Raw genomic sequence first — 23,587 nt, 5'->3', positions numbered from 1 at the left:
CTTTCTGTGCCCTAGTAATTGGATAATCTGTTTTCCTCAGTCTAGGACAGTTGAAAAGGCCAGTGAGTATTTGGGGGTGGATTTCCTTGGGGCAGAAGTGATCTAGTGCTGATGGGAGGCCTCAGCCCTTGGCACATGGGCTGCTTATCCAATGCTGGCATGAGTCCAGTAAAAGCTGTTGTACTTTTGCAACCCAAAATCTGGATTTCTTGTCTTCTTTGCTCATCCACTCTGACAATGCATGAAGGGGTTTAGCCTAAAAGATTAACCTAAGTCAGCTTCCTTAACATTACCTAATATTAGTGCATATCAGGGGTGAATTTGCCCTGGTGGTTGTTTTTTCCCAGCTCCAGCTGTTCTCCTGGAAAGGACCATCTCTCCACCTCAGAGATTTTGCCCTTCTGCTTGAAAGTACTGCTTCCCATGCCCTGGTGGCAGAGGAGTTCAGTGAACACTCCTAGTTCAATTCAAGAAAGAGCCTAAATGTTAAAATCATGTTTAGAGGCAAAGCTCCCACCAGTGTTGAAGACAATCTGGCTTTGGGAAGTGCTGATGCATTCCTCTGGCAGTGTGTCCGGGATGGGGACAGCCCTGGGGGAATGGGAAGGAGAGTGGAGCAGCCTTTTACACAGGTTTTACACCTTTAGTTGGATTTGATAGAAAATAGATTGAGACAGTGATTCACACTTTCATGGCTTAACCTGTGAGGCACCAGAATGAACAGAACGTGCTAAAATGCTTAATTACGCACACACTGACAAACAGCATAAAGGTAAATGCAGGCTTTATCACACAGCTGACAATATTCATGGCATGGAAGTCAAGTGCAGTTGAAAACATTTCATTTTGACATTCTTAAACTTTTCCACTTCTCAGTTGGAATGAGAACTTTTTGGTTTTGTTGTTTTTTGGGGGTTTTTTTCAGTTTAAAATGGTTCTGGTAAGACAAAGCACTTCAGGTTGGTTGCTTTTGTTGCTGTTTCTACTAATGAAACTCTTTGATTTACAAAAAAAAATTCTGTTTCATAGAATCACAGAACAGTTTGGGTTGACCTTAAAGACCATCCAGTTCCAGCTCCCCTTCCACTAGACCAGGTTGCCCATCCAGCCCAGCCTGACTGACCCTGATTTTTTTTTTTTTTTCCCCTGAAACAAGCTATTAAACATTTGCCCAAATCATATTGTTAAGAGGGCAGATAGAAAGTAGCAGAAGATTCCCATGAGAATATTCCACAGACATATTACAGAAAAGTTCTGTTTTCCCAAAGCTTTGGTTTATTTTGATGTTTCAAAGCAAAAAATTTCAGGGAACCTGCAAAACACTCTTGAGCAGATCTCTAGAAGCCTGCTGCTGTGTCCCACTGTGGAAGTATGTGGCTCATGTCTCATAGGCCATGGGATAAACATTTCTATATCATGACTGCCTTAAATATATGACCACAGCTTACCTGTGCCCAGTATGTCATTCCGTGTTCTCTAGAGAAATTTTCATATCCCAGCCTGCAGTTAACTAGTTTTAACTAGTTTTCTGCCTTTTCATGTACATTCTTGGCTGTGCCACTGTGGAATTATCGGTGAACTGACAACTTTAGCCCTGGTTCTCCATAGCCAGGAGGTTGATTTCACAATGAAAGCTCCGCAGTGTTTCTCTTAGTTTGCATACAAGAGCAGCCAAAGTGATTGATTCTTCCAGCTCCTTTCAGAGTTGGCCCCTCCAGTGCTGGAAAAGCCACTCCAGGGTCGGAAGCTCTGTTGAAGTGTGGTAGCAGCTGGACACATTGGGCAGCTCCCAATATGGGGCACAAGTATTCATCTTTCCTGATGGAATACTTGAAAGTCAGAAGGATCCCTTTTATCTTTGTAAAAATACTTGCAGTATTTTCATAGCAATATCCTGCAAAGAATCCCTGCTGCTGTTGGTCAGGGTAGGGGAGAGGTTTGGCTCTGTCACTCCTCAGGTCTCCTTGCTGTGGCTGCCTGGAGTGAGAGGAAAGGTGATTTTCTTGGAGCAGAGAGGAGTTTTGAGGTGTGTACATTGGGAGAATGGGGACATCTGCTGGCTGAGGGCAAGTGCCAGGGACTCCTGCCAGCCTATGTCTCTACTGGAGAGAGGTGGGAAACAATTCTCTGAGGGCTTCCCTCCAAGCATGGAGCCCTTGGCAGCCAGTCCCAGACACAGTGCACCAAAATCACAGGGCAGTGCCTCCTTGGCCTCCCTGATGCCTGGAATAAGTGGAGTGCAACCCTGGAGAGAGTGCACTGGAAAAGGGAAGGTAAACTCTCAAGAAGTCTGGGTGACACTGACCCCGTCGGTCAATAAGCCATGCATGGCCTTGTCTGGAATTTCATGAGCTGTGGGCATTTTTAACCTTTCATAATTCTTGTCCTTTGTAACCCTGCCTAAATGAAAGGTTGATGGCTAAAATAGAGCTGAAAGGCCAAACTTATTTGTGCACCCTGCCAGTTCTGCCCACATTTCATTGGTGATCCTCAGCTAACACAGGGTCACTAAGTGCCTCAGAAGCATTTCAGTCTTACAGAAAAAGCTAAGAGAGTGCTCCTTTGATTGATTTTTCTTGCCCCTTCTCCTTCTGGAGACAAGATGTTTGACAGTGTTTGATCTTGTCAGAGAAAAACAACACAGTAGTTGTTCCAGGCTGCAGTGTGGATTTTAGCCTCTTGTGTCAGCCTAAGGGGGTCTGAGCTTAAGGTGCACTGGTGTTTGGTTTTGTTTCTTCTCATGACTGTTGATGTTCAAGTATTAGATTTTCAGGGCCCAGATCCCTCTATGAATCTGGAATAATATTTGTATATAGGGTGCCAGTCAGGAGTTACCTTGACAGATTAAAGGTACTGAACTATGTTTTGAAAATTGGAAAATATTCAGCACTAGCATTAGTAAGAATCCAATGTACCCTGATTTCTATCAAAAAATATTTTTTTTCTAAGACCGAAGTGTTTCCTACGTACCTCATTTCAGAATTCCATTTGTTATAGGGTTTTCCTCCTTTGCACAGGTAGTGATTTGAAAATGCTGAGCATGAAAGAAGAGAAGTGAGGATCTTTAACCCTGTTACTTACATAGATTTACAGGTCTTTCAGCTTCATCTGTAAAATAAGGAGTGCTCCCATAGAATACAAGCAAGGCTGCTGCTGTGTTTGTGTTAGCTGAGAAAAACCCAAGCCCTTCTTTCATCCCTCCTGCAAGGTCATCAGACAAGTGTATATTAAATCTGGGAATGATTTGTTGTCAGGAAAGCAATGTATTGCCAGCTTGATATTGAATTTTGTGAGTATCTGTGCACTGGATCACACTTTACCTTAAAAGCAAAGTGTGAAGACAGTATTAATTGGAGACTATTCCAGCTCAGAGGCACAAAAAGTCTGACTGTGTCGAATGTGTCATCGAATCTGGTTTTTTTGTTGTATTCCTGGCTGATGTGGGGCCAGCTAATAACCATGGGCAGCATGGGATGAGACCCTGCAGGAGCTGCTCTAGCCCCAGGCCGAAGGGAGGCAGGCAGATGCTGCTCCGTGGCGTGGCACAGATGGGCAGCCGTGGCTCTGGAGCTGCCACGTCCTGCCCAGGGCACATCACGCCAGTGTAAAGATGATTCAGAGCTGCACAGAGGAGGGTCCCTCCTTTGCTTGCTGCCAGCAGAAATGTTTGGTGTTTGGCTGTAGGTTTGTGCTCTTTTGCTCTAAGGGAGTGCAGGGAAGGGCATTAACACTGAAAAAAGGTTAAGGAGGCCTCTAAAGTGGGAACCATCAGGACAACTCCTGCATAAAGATCCCTTGGGAAGTGCTTAGTGTATTGATTTCTCTCTTCACTTGTGTTCTTTTTTCCTAGCAGTGTTCCTTTTTGGCAGCTCTTCTAGATGAGCAGAAGGAACTCCAGGGCTGAGTGCTGGCCAGCCTTACTTTTAAATATTAGCTTTTGTTATATCTGGTGTAGTTGTAATCCACTGCCTTCAAATCAGAATGGATTTATAGGTGTTTGGTTCCAAATGAAATGTTGATACAGTCAGCACTGCACCAGTGGTGGTTCTTTGGCAGAAAAAAATGGGAGAAAGCCTGCAGCTTATTCACAACATTCATTTGGCGTAATTTAGTTTTGCAAGGGGCTTTTTGTTTGCAGTGAACATGCCACTGAGTGGTTGGGTCAGTGTTGGAAGGCTTTTGGAGGGGTGCAGAGCAACGCAGATCATACGAGGACAAATGTTTGTATAGCTGTGATAGCGTTAATGCAGCAGGAATGTTTCATGTAATTGATTTAAACAGCAACAAAACCAAACAAACTTAACAAGCCAAAAACCCCTCAAACCCAAAAACAAACAAACAAAAAAACCCCCAAACCCAAACAAACCACAAGTCCCAAATGTAGGTGGTTGACGATAGTTGAATTTCAGCAGTTCTAGGAAATTGTTCAGGCATTTACCCTGGAATTATCACAAGCACCATTCCTTTATCATCTGAGGTGAGGGAACATTTGTAGGAAAAGATAAGTGTTTCCTAAATCTGTCAGTGGCTTCTAGTTATATCAGTTCTAATAAATAATATTATCTTGCCCCATGAACCTTGCTTGCTTTATCTTCCTCGGCAGTCCCTTCTGCCTGTGACTACAAAGTCACCTTACTCCTGCAGCTGGAAAAAGAGAGATGGAAGGGCTGACTCTTGCTGGGGTTTTTTTTCAAGCCAAAAAACACACCTAAGGAAAACCTAAATACTACCTTTTTCATAAATGATAGTTCTGTTTTTCAAAGAGTTCTCAGACACACACTTGATGTATTTAAATGAATATTTTATGCAGTACTTATTTAAAAGATAACTTTAAAAAGAACACTTAAATATTAACACAAATCTTAGTAAGTGACTACTTTTCCTAAAGCAAAACAGATTTAATATTTCATGAGTACAGGGGTCTCCTTAAGTGTGTTGTTTATCTGTTGAGTTGACACCTCAGACCTTGTTTTAGCCCCCAGGGATTTGCTGCCTGCAGTTTACAATATGCCATTTCCCAAAGAGTTTCGCGTTCCTCCAGTATAAATCATGATTTTTTTTGTCTGTCTTGCAGATGTACAGCACTCATTCATGAAAAGAAAAATACACTCATCTGCATCTATTTATAAGTGTCATATTCTGGATCCTGCCCAAGTCAGCTCAAGCTGCATGCACAGCATTTGGCCAGAAGCAAAAAGCTCCTTTATTCACAAGGTTAATGTTTAGCAGTGGACCAAATCCCATCTCAATTCCACCAGTGGAAATTATCAGTGGAGTAATCCCAGTGTTACAATGGCATAATTGAGGTGGAACTTGGCTTGTAGCACTGCCATTTTTTCCTCTTCCCGTGGCTTTTTCCTGCCAGGATCCTTGCTGAAATCAATCAGCGTTCATGTCAGCGCCTAAGCCTTAAGCTGCTTCTCTACAGCTCTGCAAAGTCGGGGTGCAGGCTACAGCAGAAAAATAGACCCCTAAAAGAGGAATTACATAAATCAGTGCTGTAATGCTGCTGCTGGCTGGAAGTCATGCCCATGATTATTTAGAATGTTGTGCATTTTAAGGATGACAACAAGCAAACAAGCAGGACTTCGAATATGTGACAGGGTGTTAGATGAGGTTGGCGTCACTGAGCGGTTGTTGTGCCCCTCTGTGGTTTGCTCTAGCTTATTAATATTTTATTTTATTCCTTTTCTAAACTGGACCAGTGAATTATGTCCTCACACACTAGATACTGGTGCTCAGTAATAGCTGATATTGGCCCCCACCACAAAAAGGGAGGCAAATGTTCATATAGGATATAAACAGCGGCCTTAATTAATCAGTCAGTGGATCACTTGCCCTGGCTGGCAATAAACTGATTTATTAGCACTGCTGATACTACATGTAGCATTTGGAAGAATGGAAAGCACAATCCCTTTGTCCAGGGGAGGATGAAATAGTGATGGGTAAAATAGGTGAAATGTGACTGGACTTTGCCATGGTGTGGGCTGAGACGTGGGTCGTTTTTTCTTCAGCACAGGTTATTGACATTATCCACGGCTTCAAGGGGGAGCCTTTCCCCAAGACAACCTTTCCTACTTTTTCCCTCTTCAGTTTTCCTAATTTGGTGTTTCGGTGGTTGTGTTTTTCAGCAATGGGTAGAAGGGCTTGGATCCATCATACATAACTTTAGAGCTAACAATGTCAGTCCAATGACGTGTCTCAAGAAACAGTAAGTTACTTTCTTTCCTCCCCTTTCTCCTCTGTTTTTCTGTCCTTTTATTTTCCTCGTTGGAATCAAAAAGAAAAAAATTGTTTTTCATAGTTTGACATTTACAAAACAGTGTCATAAAGAAAATGGTGTTAAATGAGTTAAGAGTTAGTCTTTTATTGAGACCAAAGATGTCTGAAGGCTATATCTGGCACCTGCCCAGGAGAAATGACAGGAGAATTTATGATTGTTCATTTGATTTATTGTAGTGTGTGTTTTAATTATTGGCTGGTTTGTTTTTTCTTTGATGCATATGCAAGCAAAACCCCACGAGACTTTCTCATCTTCACACTTGTGTTAATTGCTGTAATGATTGTTTTGGGCTGCTTTTTGCCTTTACAGTTAAAGAACTGCCCTGCCTCAGGCACTAAAAGGTTACAGAAAAATGTTTTTATTGCAGGACAATTATTTGTTTGTACTCATTTTGCAGACATGGCAATAGGTTAAACATAAGTATCTAGACCCCAGTTTTAATGGATAATATTTTAAAAATATTTCATTCCTAATTTCAGCTGGATGAAGCTGGCCTTTCTAACAAACACAAATGGGAAAATTCCAGTCCGGAGGTAAGCATAGTTGAGGAGCTCTAGGTTTTTTTCAGTTCCTATATCTATAATTTTAATAAAATCCTGTGGCTTAATAATGGAATATAATATTAATTTTATTACAAATACATATATAAGAGTAAGTACAGAACTTGATATTCTTATCTGCCCTCCTTGGTAAGCTAGACAGGACTTCTTATCTGCCTAGTAATTTATAAATTTTTTTCAGTCCATTGTAATGAAGATACGAGTTCTCCTAATAGTTTTCAAAGTCATTTAGAGCTAAGAGTATCAGATTTCTCAGCCTAACATTCCTCAAGCCCTGGGATGGGTTTTTCAGTTGTAATATTTGATAAAATACTTTAAAAGAAAGAACCATAAAAGCTTGCAGGCCAGTTAAGTAGAGGACAAAAAGATACTTTTAAACTGCAGTTCCTTGTAAAAGAGATGTATATATGTCTGCCAAAAATGCTCCTGCTTTTATAGAAACCCTCAGGATAATATTTGGTTTTGTCCACATGGTAAATGAATTGTTGGGTTACTTGTTGTCAGGAACAACAAAGCCAGAGCAGCATCTTTCTTTCTGTGCAGCTATTAACTATTACAGGTTACTGGTTTTCAGTCTTCTCTGGCTAGGCAGTAGTACATCCCCCTCCTGCTCTAGGACTTCGTTCTTGCTCGTACACTGAGCTGCTTTTCTCCTCATAAAGTACATGCAAACCAGATGTTTGGGGCATGCTGGATTTTCATAAAGAGAAACTCACAGAAGGGAGCAAGAGGGAGGGCTTTGTAAGATAAGCCTCACACAACATTTATTTTTTTTCAAAGAGGAGAAGAGGATTTTGCATCTATAGAATCTGCAGAAAGACGAAGGGCCTGCCATGCTGCTTTCCAGGTTTCTTTAGCTTCATGACTCAGGTGACACCTTGACAGTGTTAAAGCTGCTTCAGTGTATTAATCTTGCAGTTCTCACATGGCCAAGTCCCTGCTTATTTCTCAAACTCAGCGGCTGTGAAGCACCTCCTGTGCAGAAGTCCCATGAGGAATATCATCAGCTGGAGGGTAATGATGAGGGAGCAATATCACAGGGACAAATCAATTTCCAGACTCTACAGCTTTATGCCTGGGTTTGAACACAGAACCCTATTCCACAGTATGAATTTATAGTAGCTCGTCTGAAACTGTTTCTGCCTTTAGATATTTTACATCACGTTTAGTGAGGCATAAATTCTCTCCGTCGTGCTGCAGCGTACTGATTTGTGTATGCAGACTGTCTATTGCTTAAAAATCCAGTTCACCGGGCCCAGTGTATTAAATCTTTAAATTTGAATTTGCACTATTTACAGGTTAACATAAATCAGTCCCTAGCAGTTTAATTTATTGTAAAAGTAGGTTGCTTATAAGTTCATAAGGGATCTGCTATTCCATGAAGCTGAATCTCCTTTGCAGCTGCATACTCCAAGGAATGTGCTGTCTTGGTGTGGGTAAAATGTGGCAAATTTTTGGGGCTCACATGGGAAGTGCTGTGTCACTCACTTAAAGGATGAGAGGTGTCAGTGAGAAGGGGAATATGAATGGAGGAGAGAAAAAAATCAATCTGCTCTGCAGAGCTGCATTGGACAAGAGGAGGATGGCAAGGCCGTGGGATTGGCCTGATCCAACAGGAGCTGCTGGTCTTGGAGTGGGACACAGACTCCCAGGGGTCAGTCTGGGCTGGGGGGATTTCACCGCTTCACCCTTTCTTCCTTGAACCCTCAGTGCAGAGAAGGGAAGTGGAGAGATCAGAAGGAGACAGGAGGAGGAGATGCATAAAGGAGAGGGATGTGTGTATAAGGATGGCGAGGCAGGAAGCACTGGGAAATGTGAGCTGAATGGCTCTGCTATGCAAGGGACACCAAAGTTTCACATTTGCTACCCAGGCTTCCCCTCCAGGACCTCTCACTGGTTTAAACCACTGGTGCTTCCCCTCCAACTGACCTCTCCCTTTTACCTGGTTAAATCCACTGTAATTTATTCAGCCCTGCTTCCTCCCGCTGCTGCCTGTAGCAGTTGCTGTAGCTCTGGGGACACAGATGAGAAGGTTTCTCTCTCAGAAGCAGAAGCCCCAGCAGGTCTGTTCAGCTGTAGGAATGTGTGTCACAACATCCACCAGTATTTCATTTTTACACAGAAGTGCAGTAAAACACCAACAGAAAAAAAAACCCAAAAAAACTCACCTGCAGAATCAGAGATCCTTGCATTTCTTCCCAAGTTTGAAACAAATTTTGCAGCTATCACATTCCCCATAGGGAATGATGAGCTTTGAGAAGGTGACACCCCTCAGGCTGTTTGGTGTAAATGCCATAAGTATCTGTGACTCCTTGGCTGTACTGCTGGGAGTTGCAAAGTCACAAAGATTTTTCTCGAGCTACATTTGGATTTTAAGATATTCTGGGGCATGGATCTGTTGCTATTGATGTACTGTGTTTGGGAGAGAAGAAATTCTGGCAGTTAGCAGTGTGAAAACCTTAGAGAGCAGCAGTTTTGCCTTTTGGGCTTTAATAAATTTTAGCAGTCTGAGTCTACATTTACAGCTCTTGCAAAGACACGGCATTTGTAAGATATTTTGTATGTTCAGATTTTAACACGACTGTAACAGATGGGGAAACAGGTCAGTGTTTGCTAAGAAAAAAAAAAAATCTACTTGGTTTCTTCAACTTTCTGCTGGCAGAAAATAGATTTTCTGTGTGAGTGTGTTGCACCTACTCATCTAGAGCCTGGTTAGAAATTAGTTTAGCTTTGCTCAGTCTGTGGTTCTCCTTTTGTATAACTACATTGGAAAGGATTCAAGCAAGTTTAGGTCCTAACTATGAGAATATATAGTAAAAAAAGAAAAAGCTAAACTATGACAAGTGAAGCTTAAATCTGTTTTTCAGTAGTTTAATTAAGTTAGCTTGAAAGTAGAGTTTTTTTAAAGTGTTTTTCATATTGATTACTCCAGAGTGTCTGGAGGAAACCTGTTTCAATACTTCAGTGTTGGTTGGAAATCAAAGTTAGATAATTTCTTGTACAGTGTAGGCAGGTCAAGCCAAGCTGATAAATTCAGTGGAGCCATCGTAAAAGATTGATTTCCACAGGTTGTGCTGGCCTGATTTTTGAGGTAATGGTTGGAAAGTGGTGACGGTCTGAAGTAACCAAGTCATCTAATCCATCAACAAGCACAATAGAGTCATATCCCTCAGTTCCAGAATTGGGAAGTATTTTAAATATTTGTGAGGAACTCCATTGGCATGGTACCATAAGCCCCAAACCACAGTAGGTGGAACATGAGGAGTAAACACCTGCTGGTGTGGAGATGAATGTAAATCTGCTAGGATGAGGTCTCTTCTGATAGAAGGAAAAGCAATTTTATTTGCAATAGCCTTAGCAAAATGAACGTGTCACGCTGTATTTTTACAATCTTTTTTTGATTCATGCAATCTTCTCTGCACTGCCGCTCTCATTACAAATTACTGCTATGTTTGCTGTCAGCTTTTGTGAAATAAAAAAATACATTTGGCATCAAAAGTAAGTTCCCTGCGGCCACGGAATCTTGGCACACATCTGAATAATTACTTACACTGATATTACATGTTTTACAGGACATTTATTATTGGAGTCCAATTCATTACAAAAAACCAGAAATTTACAGAGCTGGAAATGGGTTGTAAATTGTAGAGCTAACATTACTCTGTGGTTTAGAATTAGCAGGAAAAATAAATGCCTGAGGATTTTTTTAAGAAGCAAGTGCCTAGAGTTAAACTCAGTCTGTATTTTAGTGAAAATATCTTGGTATTTATCAGCTTTGGAAAATCAAACAGCTAGCTTAGATGCCTAAATAGGGACATAGAAATCTAACTCTTGTAAGGACCCAGTAAGAAGAAAAACATGGCTAAGTTTTGTTAAAATATTTTTTTTGTCATTTAGATATTTCCACTTCCTGATTTTAATTTTATTAGTACGAAAACATTTACATAGGCAGTTGGGAGTGTTTTGGAGAATCAAACAACCATGAATTGCTATGGCAACAAATAGCGGCAACAATTTGTTTCACGTCTCTTGCCACGTGAAATTATTTATTATGCACGAGATTAGCTAAATGTCTCAGCAAATGTTTGTCTCGCTTGATGATAAAGAGCAACACGTTCCTATCAGCAGCCATGGAGTGTTTCCCAATGTACAGCTTTTGTCAGAAATATATATCGGATGCAGACCTCAGTTTCTCTCTCCAGACCGACACCAAAATCAAGGGGGTTGTGGGTCCCAGCATTTTAGCTCAAAGCCTAAACAGGAGGCGGGAGAGCTGTCAGCTTTGGATCCCCTTTTCCACAGCCAGAGATTATTCAGACTTCTCTCCTGTTAATCACACCAAATAGCTCCATTTTTGTGGCATTTATCTCATTCCAAGTGCAACCGGTTTGCCAGTCGTATGCACGGTGAAGTCGTGCTTTGGGGAAGGAGCAGGATGCTCATCAGTTTTGGGGAAAATATTCCAGTGGCAGCTGAGGTCTACCTAAAGGATTTGTGCATAGCACAACTAGGACAGGATATTCTCAATGGCTGTGAGGTGAGAGAGCATCCAGAGCGAGGAGGGGATGGCATTTGGCGTGTGTCTGGGAGAATCTTGATAGCAGCAGCTGCTTGAAAAGGAAAGAGGAAGGAGGCTGCCTTTGGGAACAGCCCACTCCATTTTAGCGCCTGGAATGGAAGGGAAGTCACCATAACCCGCAATGATGAGGTTCCTCCCTCGGAGAATCTGCTGCCTTCTAAACAGTCCTTTCTATCAGCACACAGCTTAAAAGAGCAAACAAAAGAAAGCTTTGCCTTGCTCTGTATCCCAGTGTATTGGGGGGAAAAAAACAAACCTCTTTTGTTCTGTTTGCAGTTCATTATTTTGATGTATTTTCTAATGGCTGGCTTGCAGGCAGAGCAGTGTTGCTCTGTGGAGCTTAGGGCTCTTCTTCAGCTGCACTATTACTTGGAAGCTGCTTACATTCATCAACTGAAGCCAGAGGAAAATGTTGGCAGTAAAAGCAAGAGAGAGAGAGAGAGAACTGATTGTTTAAAAAGTGACTAACATTTCTCTGTTTGGGGTTTGTTTGTTTGTTTGTTTGTTTATTTATTTATTTATTATTTTTCTCTCCACTCTTTTTTGTTTCAGCATAACCAGAACCTTTGCATCAGGTAAAACAGAAAAAGTGATCTTTCAGGCACTTAAGGAATTAGGTCTTCCCAGCGGAAAGGTATTTAGTGGTTTTGAATAACTGTTTTTGTATACTAATAAAGTGATGACTCATTCATGTTTTTAGCTGTAATCTAAGTCATTTGCATCACAAAAAGCATGCTTATTGTGTGTTACTTACTAATCACTGGAGGTTGTTTACTAGAGCCAAAATGTAATTAAATCTGTATGACACAGAGGTCCTTAAACCTCTTAGAGGAGGCTTCCCTTCTTTTCTGTCACAAACTACCTTTTGTTCATTTATGCAAAGTATATAAGCACAAAATATGCATGTAATACATTTTTTAAAAAAAATTTCTGGGCTCCTCCTGCTCTTTGCTCCTCTCCTTTGGAGAGCTGCTCTGCAGCAATGGGAGCCCCTGCCAGCAGCCCCAGAGAGGTGATGGCTTGAAATTTTTGGGTTTGGGCTTGTTTTTCTTAAACCTCAGAAAAAAAAAATTAGATTGTTTTCCAGCTGTGTTTATATAGAATTATTGTTACTGTGAGGTTAGAATATAAGCACATCAAACAGATCTATGATAAAGATGAATTTAGAATTACTCTGAGAGAGTACAAAAGAAACCAGGTAAATTTATGCTTGGGAAGGAGCTAAATCAGTTCTCAGTCACTTTTTTTTCTGATATAAGATATTCTCTTGGGAAAAAAGAACATAAGCTCCCTTGTCTGGATAAATGTACCTTTGCATTTTGTTGCAGAATGATGAAATTGAGCCGGCAGCTTTTACTTACGAGAAATTTTATGAGCTCACCCAAAAGATATGTCCCCGAACTGACATAGAGGACCTCTTTAAGAAGATGTAAGTTCAAATTTAGTACAATCTTGCTTTAAAGACATTTTGCTGTATTTTTAGTCCCTAAGTAATAATGACAGAACACTGTAAAATTTATCTACCCTTGAATCCTCGTAGCATCAGCAGTACTTTAGAACAAGCTCCAATCTATGTTTTTTGCCTTCCTCCCTTCTCAGACTGTTAATGTGAAAGTTCACTCTGTATTTTAGAGTAACTTTTACATGAGTTAAAGGCAGCACCTGGAACTTTTTTTTTTTTTTTTTTTTGGGTGCATTTGCTTTACTAACTACTGTAGTTTTTAACTTGCTCCTTTAGGTGATTAACCCAGTACGTGAACTAATTCAATTAAGTAAGAAATTTGAAGTTTGAAAAGTCTCTTCACCCGATTTGTTCTCAGCTGGAGGACTTACATGTTGTTTCATGAAGTAATGTTTGTTCAGTGATAGGAAGATATGTCGTGGGAGATAGACTGTGCCAAGCATAGACAGTTAGGATATTTTCTGTGACTGTTCATTTGGAGATTATAGAGCTGCTTTCAAGTAGAAAATAGCAGGTGGTTTTAAAAGTATCGACAATGTCAACATGTAAATCATGCCTACTGTAGCATCGTGTATACAAACTTACATTCTCTAATAAATTCCTTTTCAGCAATGGAGACAAAACTGATTATTTAACGGTAGACCAATTAGTGAGCTTTCTAAATGAAGTAAGCTTTTTCATACATTAACTACCATACAAGTCTGTCTGCAGTGGCTTGCTTCTTCCAATCTTTCCATTGCATGCGCCGTACCATTATTTGCCACGCTTCTGGTCTGCTGATCTTTCCATTGTGGTAACGTCCAGGTGCAAAAATCAGCTCCAGCCCTGTGTGGTGTTGTGCTTTCTACGTGTTGGCTTTGCAGTTGCATCTGTTGATTACCTGTTGCTGTGTTGTGGTGTGTGTCCTGTGTGTTTTCTGCTTTTTATATTGTTGCATTCCATGCAGTTTCCGCTAAAATGCGCCCAGTATTTTATTGCAGGCAGTTTTTCCACCTGTAGGTCCCAGCTAAATGTATCTGCTAGTCCTTCTAGAATGATAGAAAAAACTGGAGTAGGCCTTTATAAACAGGAATTTGATTCTCCTCAGCAGTATTATTTCAATCTGTTACAAATCTAAGAGCTAAGAGGATATTTTAAGAGTTTGTATATGATTTTTAAAATACCATGTGTGCAGAACAAGGGGAAATATTTTTATTGCTGTATTTCCAGAATACAGTTGTTGGCAGAAGCTTTTAGAATTTCATAAAAGCATCATGAGTGTGTGAAGTAGTTCAATAAACAGCGTGGGGATTGGCTCTTTTCTATTCCTAAAGCACAGTAAGTTATAGAAAACTGAATCATTTGAAACTCCAGCAATAAATGCACTGTGTGGATTTGACAAGAACACGCCCTTGGAAAACAGACACATCCTACTTGCTTTTGTACCGGTAGATTATTGTCATACCCATCGTGGGAAGCTGCCAACCTCACTATGTGACATTTTTAGGTGCATTACCAAAAGATTTCTCCATCTAAAATTGTTTTACTAGTGATAGTTCAATTTTATATGTGGTTTATATATATATGTTTGTTTATTGGATACTTCAGTATGAAGATCCAAGCTGTAAGTTCCCTATATATCAAATTTAGAACATAATTTTATTTTTCAGTACAGAACGTGTGCTCAACTCTTCACTAAACCTGAATTACTTGTAGAAAGTGAATTCAAAAAGAAAATCAGAGAGAAGATTAACAGCTTGATTACATAATTGGGGTTATATACTTGTGCCTTTAGTTCATATCTATTAGCAAGTTGGAGCACAGGCTTAATCTTACTGCTGTGAGACATCCTTTTATCACAGCCATTTACACAATTCAGTGTCTAAATGTTTGCAGGGCTGGGGTCAGAGCTAAGGCTTGTCATTTTTGCTTCTGCATTGGAGAGAGAAGGGATCAATGTTGTGATTTAAATTATAAATTATCCCTTTAAAGCACCTCAGCCCCCAGTTCACCTGTAGTGCTAGATACATTTTACTGCTTGAAGCACACAGCCCTATCCCCACTTGTAAACCATTTTAGCTTCTGATTTTTTTAAAAATTTTTTTATTTTCAGTCTTCATTTTCAGGTAAATTACTATTTTATCATTATTTTAAGTTTGATCTCTAATTGTTTTAGTTTAAAGTATAGTTCCTTGAAGCCTAAACTTCTGAAGAAAACCTGCCAGCATTGGCAAGAACCTCCCATCTCCAGTAGATGATTGAAAAATTAAGATTGGGTTGTTGTGCTCTCAATTTTATTTTGCTTTAGCAGCCCTTTTTACAGAATTAGAAACCTTATTTTATAGGTAGTATCAGGGGAAAATGCATCTTGTTGACTACATATTGACAAAATACATTTTGCAATTGGAAATCTTGTGGTTGGCGACCAGAACTGAGAAAAATTGCTCAAGTTTTTTTTCCTAGAGGAGGACATTTATTCTGGTGACTGAAAGCAATGCCTTTGGTCTGTGTTGGAGGTCTTTTTGGTCTCCAAACAGAGTTTCAAGTTTCGGTCATAATTTGAAAGGCACAAGATTACGCAGAATGTGCCTCCCGAAGGGATCATTTCCATCCCCTTGGCAGCTGGCCAGCGCTGCAATTAGCGGTGGTGTCTAATGCTGGCAAATACAAAAAGGTTATTATCATCACATAGGAGAGGGGAGTTACTTGGCAGAGCAACTCTTCATGAGGCTCTTTAACTTAAATTATTTTGAAGTAACCTCCAAGGCACGCTGCAGAGGCTCTGAGTATTGCGGATTTTTAAGAGAGCATGAGGATATGTTACTGGGTATGAGAGTGAGCAGTTTTCCTGGAGTTTTTCCAAACTCCCATCTCTATTTGACTTTTAAATGCTGCTGGCTGACAGTTGATTTAATTGTGCTTCAGTATTAAAGCTTCTGGGAAGTTTTTAGAAACTTAATTGTTGTCATGCACCGAGTATTTTGTCTAGATCTCCTATTTTTAGAGTCAAAATTGGGGGGGAAAAAAGGAAATATAGTAGAAAGGGGACTGAAATCACTGAATGAATCACAGTGAAAGCAAATTGAGATTTGCTTCTGCAGTTCATTTACGGCAATAAAATAATGAGGCAAATAACAGTTAAAGTGGAATTCTCAGCCATCTGAGCAGGACTCATCCATTCTTTTGGGAGGGAGGTATGGGGAGATCTTTTCCTATTCTCAGTTCCTTGCTCTTCCTCTTCCTCCCTCCTTCCCATTCACTCTTTCTGTCCCCCAGCTGTTCGTGTCCCCAAAAGGACCTTCTCACCACTCACAGGGCAAATCCAAGAAGAAGAACTGGTTTTAGCACTTTCAGCTGTCTGTCTCAGTCTGTACCCACTCCAAGGTGCTGGGGAGTCTGAAGGGGCTTTCTGTCTTTGCAGAAGCCTCTGGACATCCTTTCTCCTCATGTTTTTAGTCAGTTCATCCTCAGATGGCTGGGAGTGCCTGGTGGAAGGGTGCCCTGTCTGGTAGGGTAACCAGAGCAATGAAACACAGCTTCGTTGCATGGACAAAGTTAGTCCTGGGGCATGTTATCTTTTGAGGTGAAATTTCACACTTTAAATTTTGGTCTGCTTTTGTGTCACAAGTTCCCTGTGCCACCAAGCTCTGTGGTGCAGAATGTTTTCCCAAGAGACATTAGAGAACATTATCACTTTTTTAGAGTAGAGCTTTATCTGTTGCCAGCTTTATTTTTTCAGCAAAGCGAACGTAGCGATACGTTTTTGTTCCAGTGGAGGATTGATTATGAGCAATGATCCTTGCTACTGGAATATTTTGCTCTTAGCTCCTTCTGATAACTCTGGGACTTTTCCTCAAGAGGAGACTTTTTGCTTTATCCCATTTATTTTCTTCTGATTGCTCATAACTAACTGTAGAAGAAAGCGAGTGGGGAAGAGCCTTTTTCTTGAGCGGAAAAGCTTCCCTACTGTTTCTTTCAATTTTTTGAGGTGGTGTTTTGTCACTAATGGTGTGAAGCCTTGTCCTTTCTCATTGTGGACCTCTTGCATGCCAGTGTGGTGGTGGTGTTGGTGTGTGCTGGTGGGCAAGTCGTGTCCTGCATCCATCTGCTCTCGTGTCCCAGTTTTACTGGGACATCCCAAGAGCGCATCTGGCCTGAGCAAAGCCGCTGTGTTTAGATGCTGCAGGCTGCCAGCAGCATCACTTGAAAGAGCCCTCCTTAACTGCATGATTGAATTGGCATTGGTTGTAATTTCTTGGAGTTAATTAAGCACATGAACCAATGGATTGGTCATAAGAAAAGAGATTGGATTGGATATTACTTTTCTAATTTAAAAAAAAAGAAAAAAGAAAAAAAAAAAAAAAAAGAAAAAAAAAGTTTCCACGTAAGGAATTACAGCAAATGCTGATAGTGCTGTGTAAGCCATGTCAACACCATCCCATCCACTCCAAATTGTTGATTGCCAATATAGGGGTGGCCTGTTACATCTCTGAATTCTGCTGAAACTAAAGCTTGGAAACTGTGCACCTTCTGGGGTAAAGGAGTGTTTTCACAGTCATATTTATTTCTTTGTTTTGTTGCATCTGCTTACATGTCACTATTCCGTCAATTCTGGTTTTAATTTTCTTTTAATGGAGAATCAGGCACACAGTGTGCAGCTCTAATCCAGCATGGAGAAAAAAAACAAAGTTACGTAGCACACTATAAAGTGAAAACATAAAAATTCTGATTTTTATTAGCCTATTAGAAATCACTGCTAAATTGTACCTAAACATGACATATATTATGAAATTCTAATATTGTAAATTACTGTGGATTGAAGAGATGATGCTGTGAAATTCTTGTGCATATTTCTTCTAAGCACCTATGCTGGTTTTTGACTAGTTAAAAACACGATGTTTCCATGATTCACAAATAATCGTCCAGTACTTGCATATTTCTAAACTCAGATTTCAAATTCTGTATTTATAGTATAAGTTTATTTTACTTTTTTGCTTTAGCTGTAGATATTTTGTGAGACCTGCATTTTTGCAGAAGTGATTACAGTGCCACCAGTCAAGTCTGTCACTTTGCAAAAAAAAAAAAAAAAAAAAAAAAGGATTAGAGAGAGAAGTTACAAAGGGACATTTAGCTATTTATTTTCATCATCTCATTTGCACAGATCCCTTGTGCAGTCATTATTTTCATGACAAGCTTGTAATATGATTGCATTGGATTTTTCTTTTTTAAAAATATTTTTGTGGCCTAGGTTTCTCATGAAAGATAAAGTTTATCTTCTACCTAATGCTGAAGTTCCTGTTCAATAGTCTGTAAAATTTAGGGCTGCTTTTTTTTTTTTTTTTTTTTTTTTTTTTTTTTTTTTTTTTTTTTTTTTTTTGTAAATGTCCACTTCTTTCTTTCTCATCTGCAGTAATGAAATGCTCTTGGATGCTAGCCATGCACTATATTGTTTTGCTGAATTCCGTTGTTTTCTAACCTTAGCATCAACGAGATCCTCGGCTCAATGAAATTTTATTTCCCTTTTATGACACAAAAAGAGCAATGCAGATAATTGAGACGTATGAACCAGACGAAGACTTGAAGAGGAAAGGTAAATGGGGGAGGGAATTCAGGATTCACTGGGTTTAGGCATTTGGGAGATTTGTTCTGAAGCACTGAGACTTTTAAAAGGGAGTTTACAGTCCCTGTGCTCTGGGGACAAGCACTGATGTAGGGTACTGGACCAGGAAACTGCTCTGCTGAAAGAATACCTCCCCCTCAAAATCAGATTTTTTTTTTTTTTTTTTAGAAGGATTATTACCCTGATCCAGGTGAGAGTGTAGCTACAAATCCTGTTGGAAAAGGGAGAGGCTGGATTGAGTAAATACAGAGCAGAGGAGACTCCTTCCAGCAGCAAGGCAATGTGCTAGTGGCTGTGGTCAGGGTGTCAGAGAGACTGCAAAACTCTACAAAGCACAGACACTGTACACAAATACCAAAGAAATTGCCACGTGCATCCACCTTGTTATGATAAAATTTCTCTAGTGCTTGAGGGCATCTGGCTCAGAACAGTTTGAAGTGGGTGAACTGCGACATGTTCTCTCTGAGCAGAGTTGCAGGAAGTACCTGCCAGGCTTTCTTGGGCTGCTCATGTCCTGAGCTGCTGTGAGTGTGGGAGGTGTCAGTGGCTGAACTTTATTCCCAGTTCTCAGTTCCCATTTAGCTGCAGCAGCTGTGTTGGGATCAAGTGCAGAAATGAAAAACGTTGCTTTCCCCACCTGCCCTTTCCGCTGGGTTGCTGATGTCGTGGCAAGCAGAGAGGAGACTGCAGCTTTGCAAAGCCCATCCTAACAAGAATCCTCCTTCACAGGCATTTGGGCTCATGGATCGAGGTAGAATTTGTACATCCAGCAGTGCTGCAGCCTCTGTGGGTGAGGGATGTACAAAGCAGGCAACAGAAGGAGGCAGCATCTAAGACTGCCCCAGTAAAGCCTGAGGCTTTTTCTCCCTCTAAATGAAATAAATTTTCAAAGTGTTAATTGATTTTTGTCAGCTCTGTCCCATTTTATTTATCATTTTTAAAGACACCCATCTTTGATTCTTGGTGCTAGTGTATTTTAAATATTTTCCAACACGAGGAAGGTGTGCTACTGTGGCTGCCACCTGTTTTAGGGTGGAAGGTGTAAAAACTTATTTTCTGAAGATGGAAATAAATCTGAAACTGGAAAAAATTTTTCAGATAGCAATAGCAATAAGCAGCTGACTCTTCCTCAGTCACATTTCAGTGACAGGAGTGAGTAAGGCTGAACAAATTAATGCTGGGCAGTTCAGTAACCGGAGTCTGCTCGGGAACACTACAGACCCCAAGAGTTTGGTGAGTGCAATTCAAAAATACAGAGTCTGAGCTGTTGAACACACAGAGCTCTGTTAAGTTGCTGAGGTCTCAGCTGTGTTCTGTCTAGAATATCCATCCAGCTGTGACACTTCTCCACAAGATGATGCACTAGGAGCATGAGGTATGTGTGCTGCTGCTTTAAAGTATGTGGTGATAACAAAATAAAACCATTCTTCAAGTCAGAAATTCCCTTTTGCCCCCTTTCTTTCATACTCAGAATCAACTGAGAGGACTTGAGTAAAACATTCTGGAACAGTTCACCTCTGGCTGACACCAAGCACAGAAAATTTAAGCTCCAGTAGAGGGTTTTTTCAGAAAGTTAGGAATAGAATGGAAACTGGGATCGCTTCACTTCTCTGTATAAGAGAAAAATAGACTTAAAGAAAATAAAAATAGGACTGCTGCAACCTTGCCTTAACAATAGCTGAGTGTTCATAAATTACTTTCAGAGAAAGCGATGTCAAAATTAGTGCCAGGCAACCATTTCCTGCAGCGGCCCTTTGTGAGTAATCCCTTCTTCCCTATCACAGATAATTTTCATTTTTCAGACTCTTGGCCTCTTTAAAACTGATATTGCCATACTAATTATTCCTAATTTGGTGTCATTAAAAAGTACCCCTTGATTTGTATTTTTTTGTACTTTATTGAAGCATAGACCCACAGGCAGATGAGAGAGAGGTGTTACGAGTTCTGTGTTCTGAATCCCTGTATGCCCCATGTTCTGTTTGAATTTACAAAGGTATGAATGTGAATTTCAAACAGTAAACTGAGAGGTATTTTGGCTTTTCCTAATGTTTTGTAAGTGAACCACTGTGAGGACTTTCAGGTACACTTCCCCGTGCTTCTGTCAGTGGGGAACAGTCTCTGCAGAAGATGGTTGACAGTGATATAGCACAGGACTAAATATGAAGGAGGGGAGGAAAGGGCCAGAGAAGCCTGGTCCATGCAAGGTCACAATCCCTCACTTAGAAAGTCCCAGAGATCAAAATTGTTGGGACTGTTGTGAGGAGATGTCACTGCTTATTTGCCTTTCTCACCTCCTTTAGCTGATGGTGAGTGCTGGACCTCAGGGGTAGAACTGGTGGGCACCTGATTTTTCATTTGGTTATCAGGGAACATAAAGGCACATTCCACATCAGCTGCTGGTCAGCCTGGAGCAGAGAAAGGGGAGAGCTGTTTGCTTGCAGGAACCTGTGTAAATAGGAGCTTCTGTGCTGGAATTGCTGCTCTCTGAGATGGTTTGACTCCTGTTTGACTCTAAATTTCTGGCAGTAATTTACCATGCCTTCTTCTTCTTTCCAGGTGTGATATCCAGTGATGGGTTTTTGCAGATACTTGATGTCAGATGAAATGCCCCAGTTTTTCTTAGACCGTTTTGGAATTATATCAAGAGATGGACCATCCCCTGGCTCATTATTTCATCAGTTCCTCTCACAATACCTATTTAACGGGCAGGCAGTTTGGTGGCAAGTCTTCCGTGGAGATGTACAGACAAGTGCTTTTGGCTGGATGCAGGTTGGAAGCAGGAGATAATAAATATTTGTGAATCTAATACTTTAAAATAGAAATACTACATAATGTACCTTGGTACAATTGAATGTACAATTGAATGTATAAATATATTCGTGTGGGAAATGAAAACTCACGTGTTTTGTTTAAGGGTCTTATTTTCCTTCTCACAAAATTCCAGGCAGAGGAATGTAGAAATTGATATAAGGAGAGAGTTAACAGAAATTTGATCTCAAAATGACAGCTGAAGAATTTCAGAGAGCTTTCTGCTTTACAGTGATGAAGTTCATATGTGAGAAGTTTTTAATGAGGAAATTTTAACCAGGAAATTTATGACTGCCTGCTGAATTTCTTGACTTACTAGAATGACAATAAGAAGAGTGACACAGTGCTAAAGACATTCTTGTCCAGATGAGAATATATTGACTCACACATGCCATATTTAAGGTGGTATATCCAAAGTTATAGAAGAAGTCTGAAATAACATATGTACAGCTTAGGAAGAGTTGTGCAATGCCCAAAACTGATCTGCAACTTACTGCTCTGACCCTCACTGCTAAAACATGTCCCAGGTAGCTCACCTGTAATAAAACACTAAGTTTATTTTTCTTGGATCTTTAGGTGTGTTGAGCTGGACTGTTGGGATGGCAAAGGTGAAGACCAAGAACCAATAATAACCCATGGAAAAGCAATGTGCACAGACATTCTTTTCAAGGTAAATGCCTGGCCTCTACACCTGGCAGCAAAGCCCAGGAGAGGCCCTGGACAAGAATCCAAGCAGGGCAGCTCCTCCTTGCTCAGCAACTGGGGATGCTGCTCCTGTGTGATGGACTGACATGGGCATCGTTTCTGCCTTGCATCTCCCAGCCGTGTGCTCCATCTGCCTTTCTGCAGAAACCGCAGGGAGCAGGCTTGCTGCTTTTGGCCCCACTCCTTCACATCCTGGGGCCCTTTGCACCCCAGAATAATTATCTTCATTGCTGTCTGAGAAGTTCCTTAGCTGTGGAAAAAGCCTGAGTTTCTCTGGGGGTAGGAATTCTCCTTGGCATGGGTGATAGCAGCAGATCCATCCATGGGTGAAGGTGCCACCCTGCTGCAGGTGCAGGGAGGTTGCGAGGCATCAAGAGCACAGGGGTTTTTTCCTCCTTCTCTCTTCATTTGCATATTTAAGACAGCCCTTTGTTTCTTAGGATGGGGTGGATAATAAAAAAATCCCTTGTATTACGTTTTTAATTTGATCCATTCTAACTTTTATCCTACTGTTGCTTTTTTTATAGGATGTAATTCAAGCCATTAAGGAAACAGCATTTGTTACATCAGAGTACCCTGTCATTCTTTCATTTGAAAATCACTGCAGGTCCGTAGGTCCCATTTTTAATTTTTAATTTGTGCATTGTCTGAGAGAGAAGATACAGTTTTAAATACTCTGATATAATGCTTGAAAACTGGGGGAGAGGTATGCAGGCACACTGAATGTCATTTAATATACCGTTAATATACTAATTAATCTTTATGTGGCTTAATAAGGGCAATATTTTTATCTGTGATAAAGCTGTGAAACGTATTTGGATGTTCCATTAGCTGTGTGAGATTCAGTTATTCTGCTTTCTTTGGGCTTGTTAAATCCATCTGTGTCAAATAATAGACTTTTATTGACAGTATAATTACAGTAAAGTAATACTTCTCAGTTGAAACAAAGTGGGCAGTATATAATTTGGGATGTCTACGCTACTTAGTATTATTCTTTTGAGCTGAGTGATAGTGATTTCTTTTTCATATTTAAAAATTAACTGTCATAATCTTTTCCAGCAAATATCAACAGTACAAGATGTCAAAATACTGTGAAGATCTTTTTGGAGATCTCCTGTTAAAGCAGCCTCTAGAAACACATCCAGTATGTTGCATTTTGCCAGTCTCTCTATTTTTTTTTATTAGTTTTATTTGAAAGAGATGATAAACTGAGATCACATCACCTTCAGTGCTGTTCACTGCCAGTCCTGTGCTTTCAGAAATGACTAGTGGTTTCGGGTGGCTGTGCTTTTTGGGACAAACTGGTCTTGATCTGATATGTTTAATCTCTTCTATGCAGGGCTCTGGCAAGCAGCTTGGGGAAATCCTCTCCCCTTGATGTGTGACATAATGCCAGCAGCCACATAAAATACACCACATACATTGTCTTTGAAGCTCATACCTCACTCTGAAATTGCCAGTCACTGTTTAAAAACAATTAATGGTAACAATTAACTATAAATTGCATGCTCTCAGCTGAAGAAACCTCTTCTTTCAGCTGCACATTGCACGTTTCACACTCCAGGTCAGGTCCTGCAGTCTAGGTGGCCCA

General features: G+C 40.4%; 1 protein-coding gene across 9 annotated transcripts in view; it reads left to right on the top strand.

Annotated features, from left to right (window-relative positions):
- Positions 1–23,140, top strand: part of PLCB4 (phospholipase C beta 4) — a 130,156-nt gene extending 107,016 nt beyond the window's left edge. For 8 of the 9 annotated variants that reach the window (XM_040059116.2, XM_040059118.2, XM_040059117.2 and 5 more), the window contains 10 exons: positions 6,132–6,211; positions 6,763–6,816; positions 11,975–12,056; positions 12,751–12,851; positions 13,494–13,551; positions 18,345–18,453; positions 21,040–21,252; positions 21,868–21,961; positions 22,524–22,603; positions 23,056–23,140. In XM_040059116.2, coding sequence (XP_039915050.1) covers positions 6,132–6,211; positions 6,763–6,816; positions 11,975–12,056; positions 12,751–12,851; positions 13,494–13,551; positions 18,345–18,453; positions 21,040–21,086 — 531 coding nt within the window. In that variant the 3' untranslated portion in view covers positions 21,087–21,252; positions 21,868–21,961; positions 22,524–22,603; positions 23,056–23,140. The remainder of the gene's footprint in view (positions 1–6,131; positions 6,212–6,762; positions 6,817–11,974; positions 12,057–12,750; positions 12,852–13,493; positions 13,552–18,344; positions 18,454–21,039; positions 21,253–21,867; positions 21,962–22,523; positions 22,604–23,055) is intronic. The other variant, XM_040059121.2, reaches the window with a different exon arrangement.
- The last annotated feature ends 447 nt before the right edge of the window (positions 23,141–23,587 follow it).

This window comes from Hirundo rustica, chromosome 3 (assembly GCF_015227805.2).
Source record: "Hirundo rustica isolate bHirRus1 chromosome 3, bHirRus1.pri.v3, whole genome shotgun sequence".
NCBI classification, from domain to species: domain Eukaryota; kingdom Metazoa; phylum Chordata; class Aves; order Passeriformes; family Hirundinidae; genus Hirundo; species Hirundo rustica.
The sequence above is the reverse complement of the archived record's forward strand: the minus strand, read 5'-3'. Positions and strand labels throughout refer to the sequence as shown.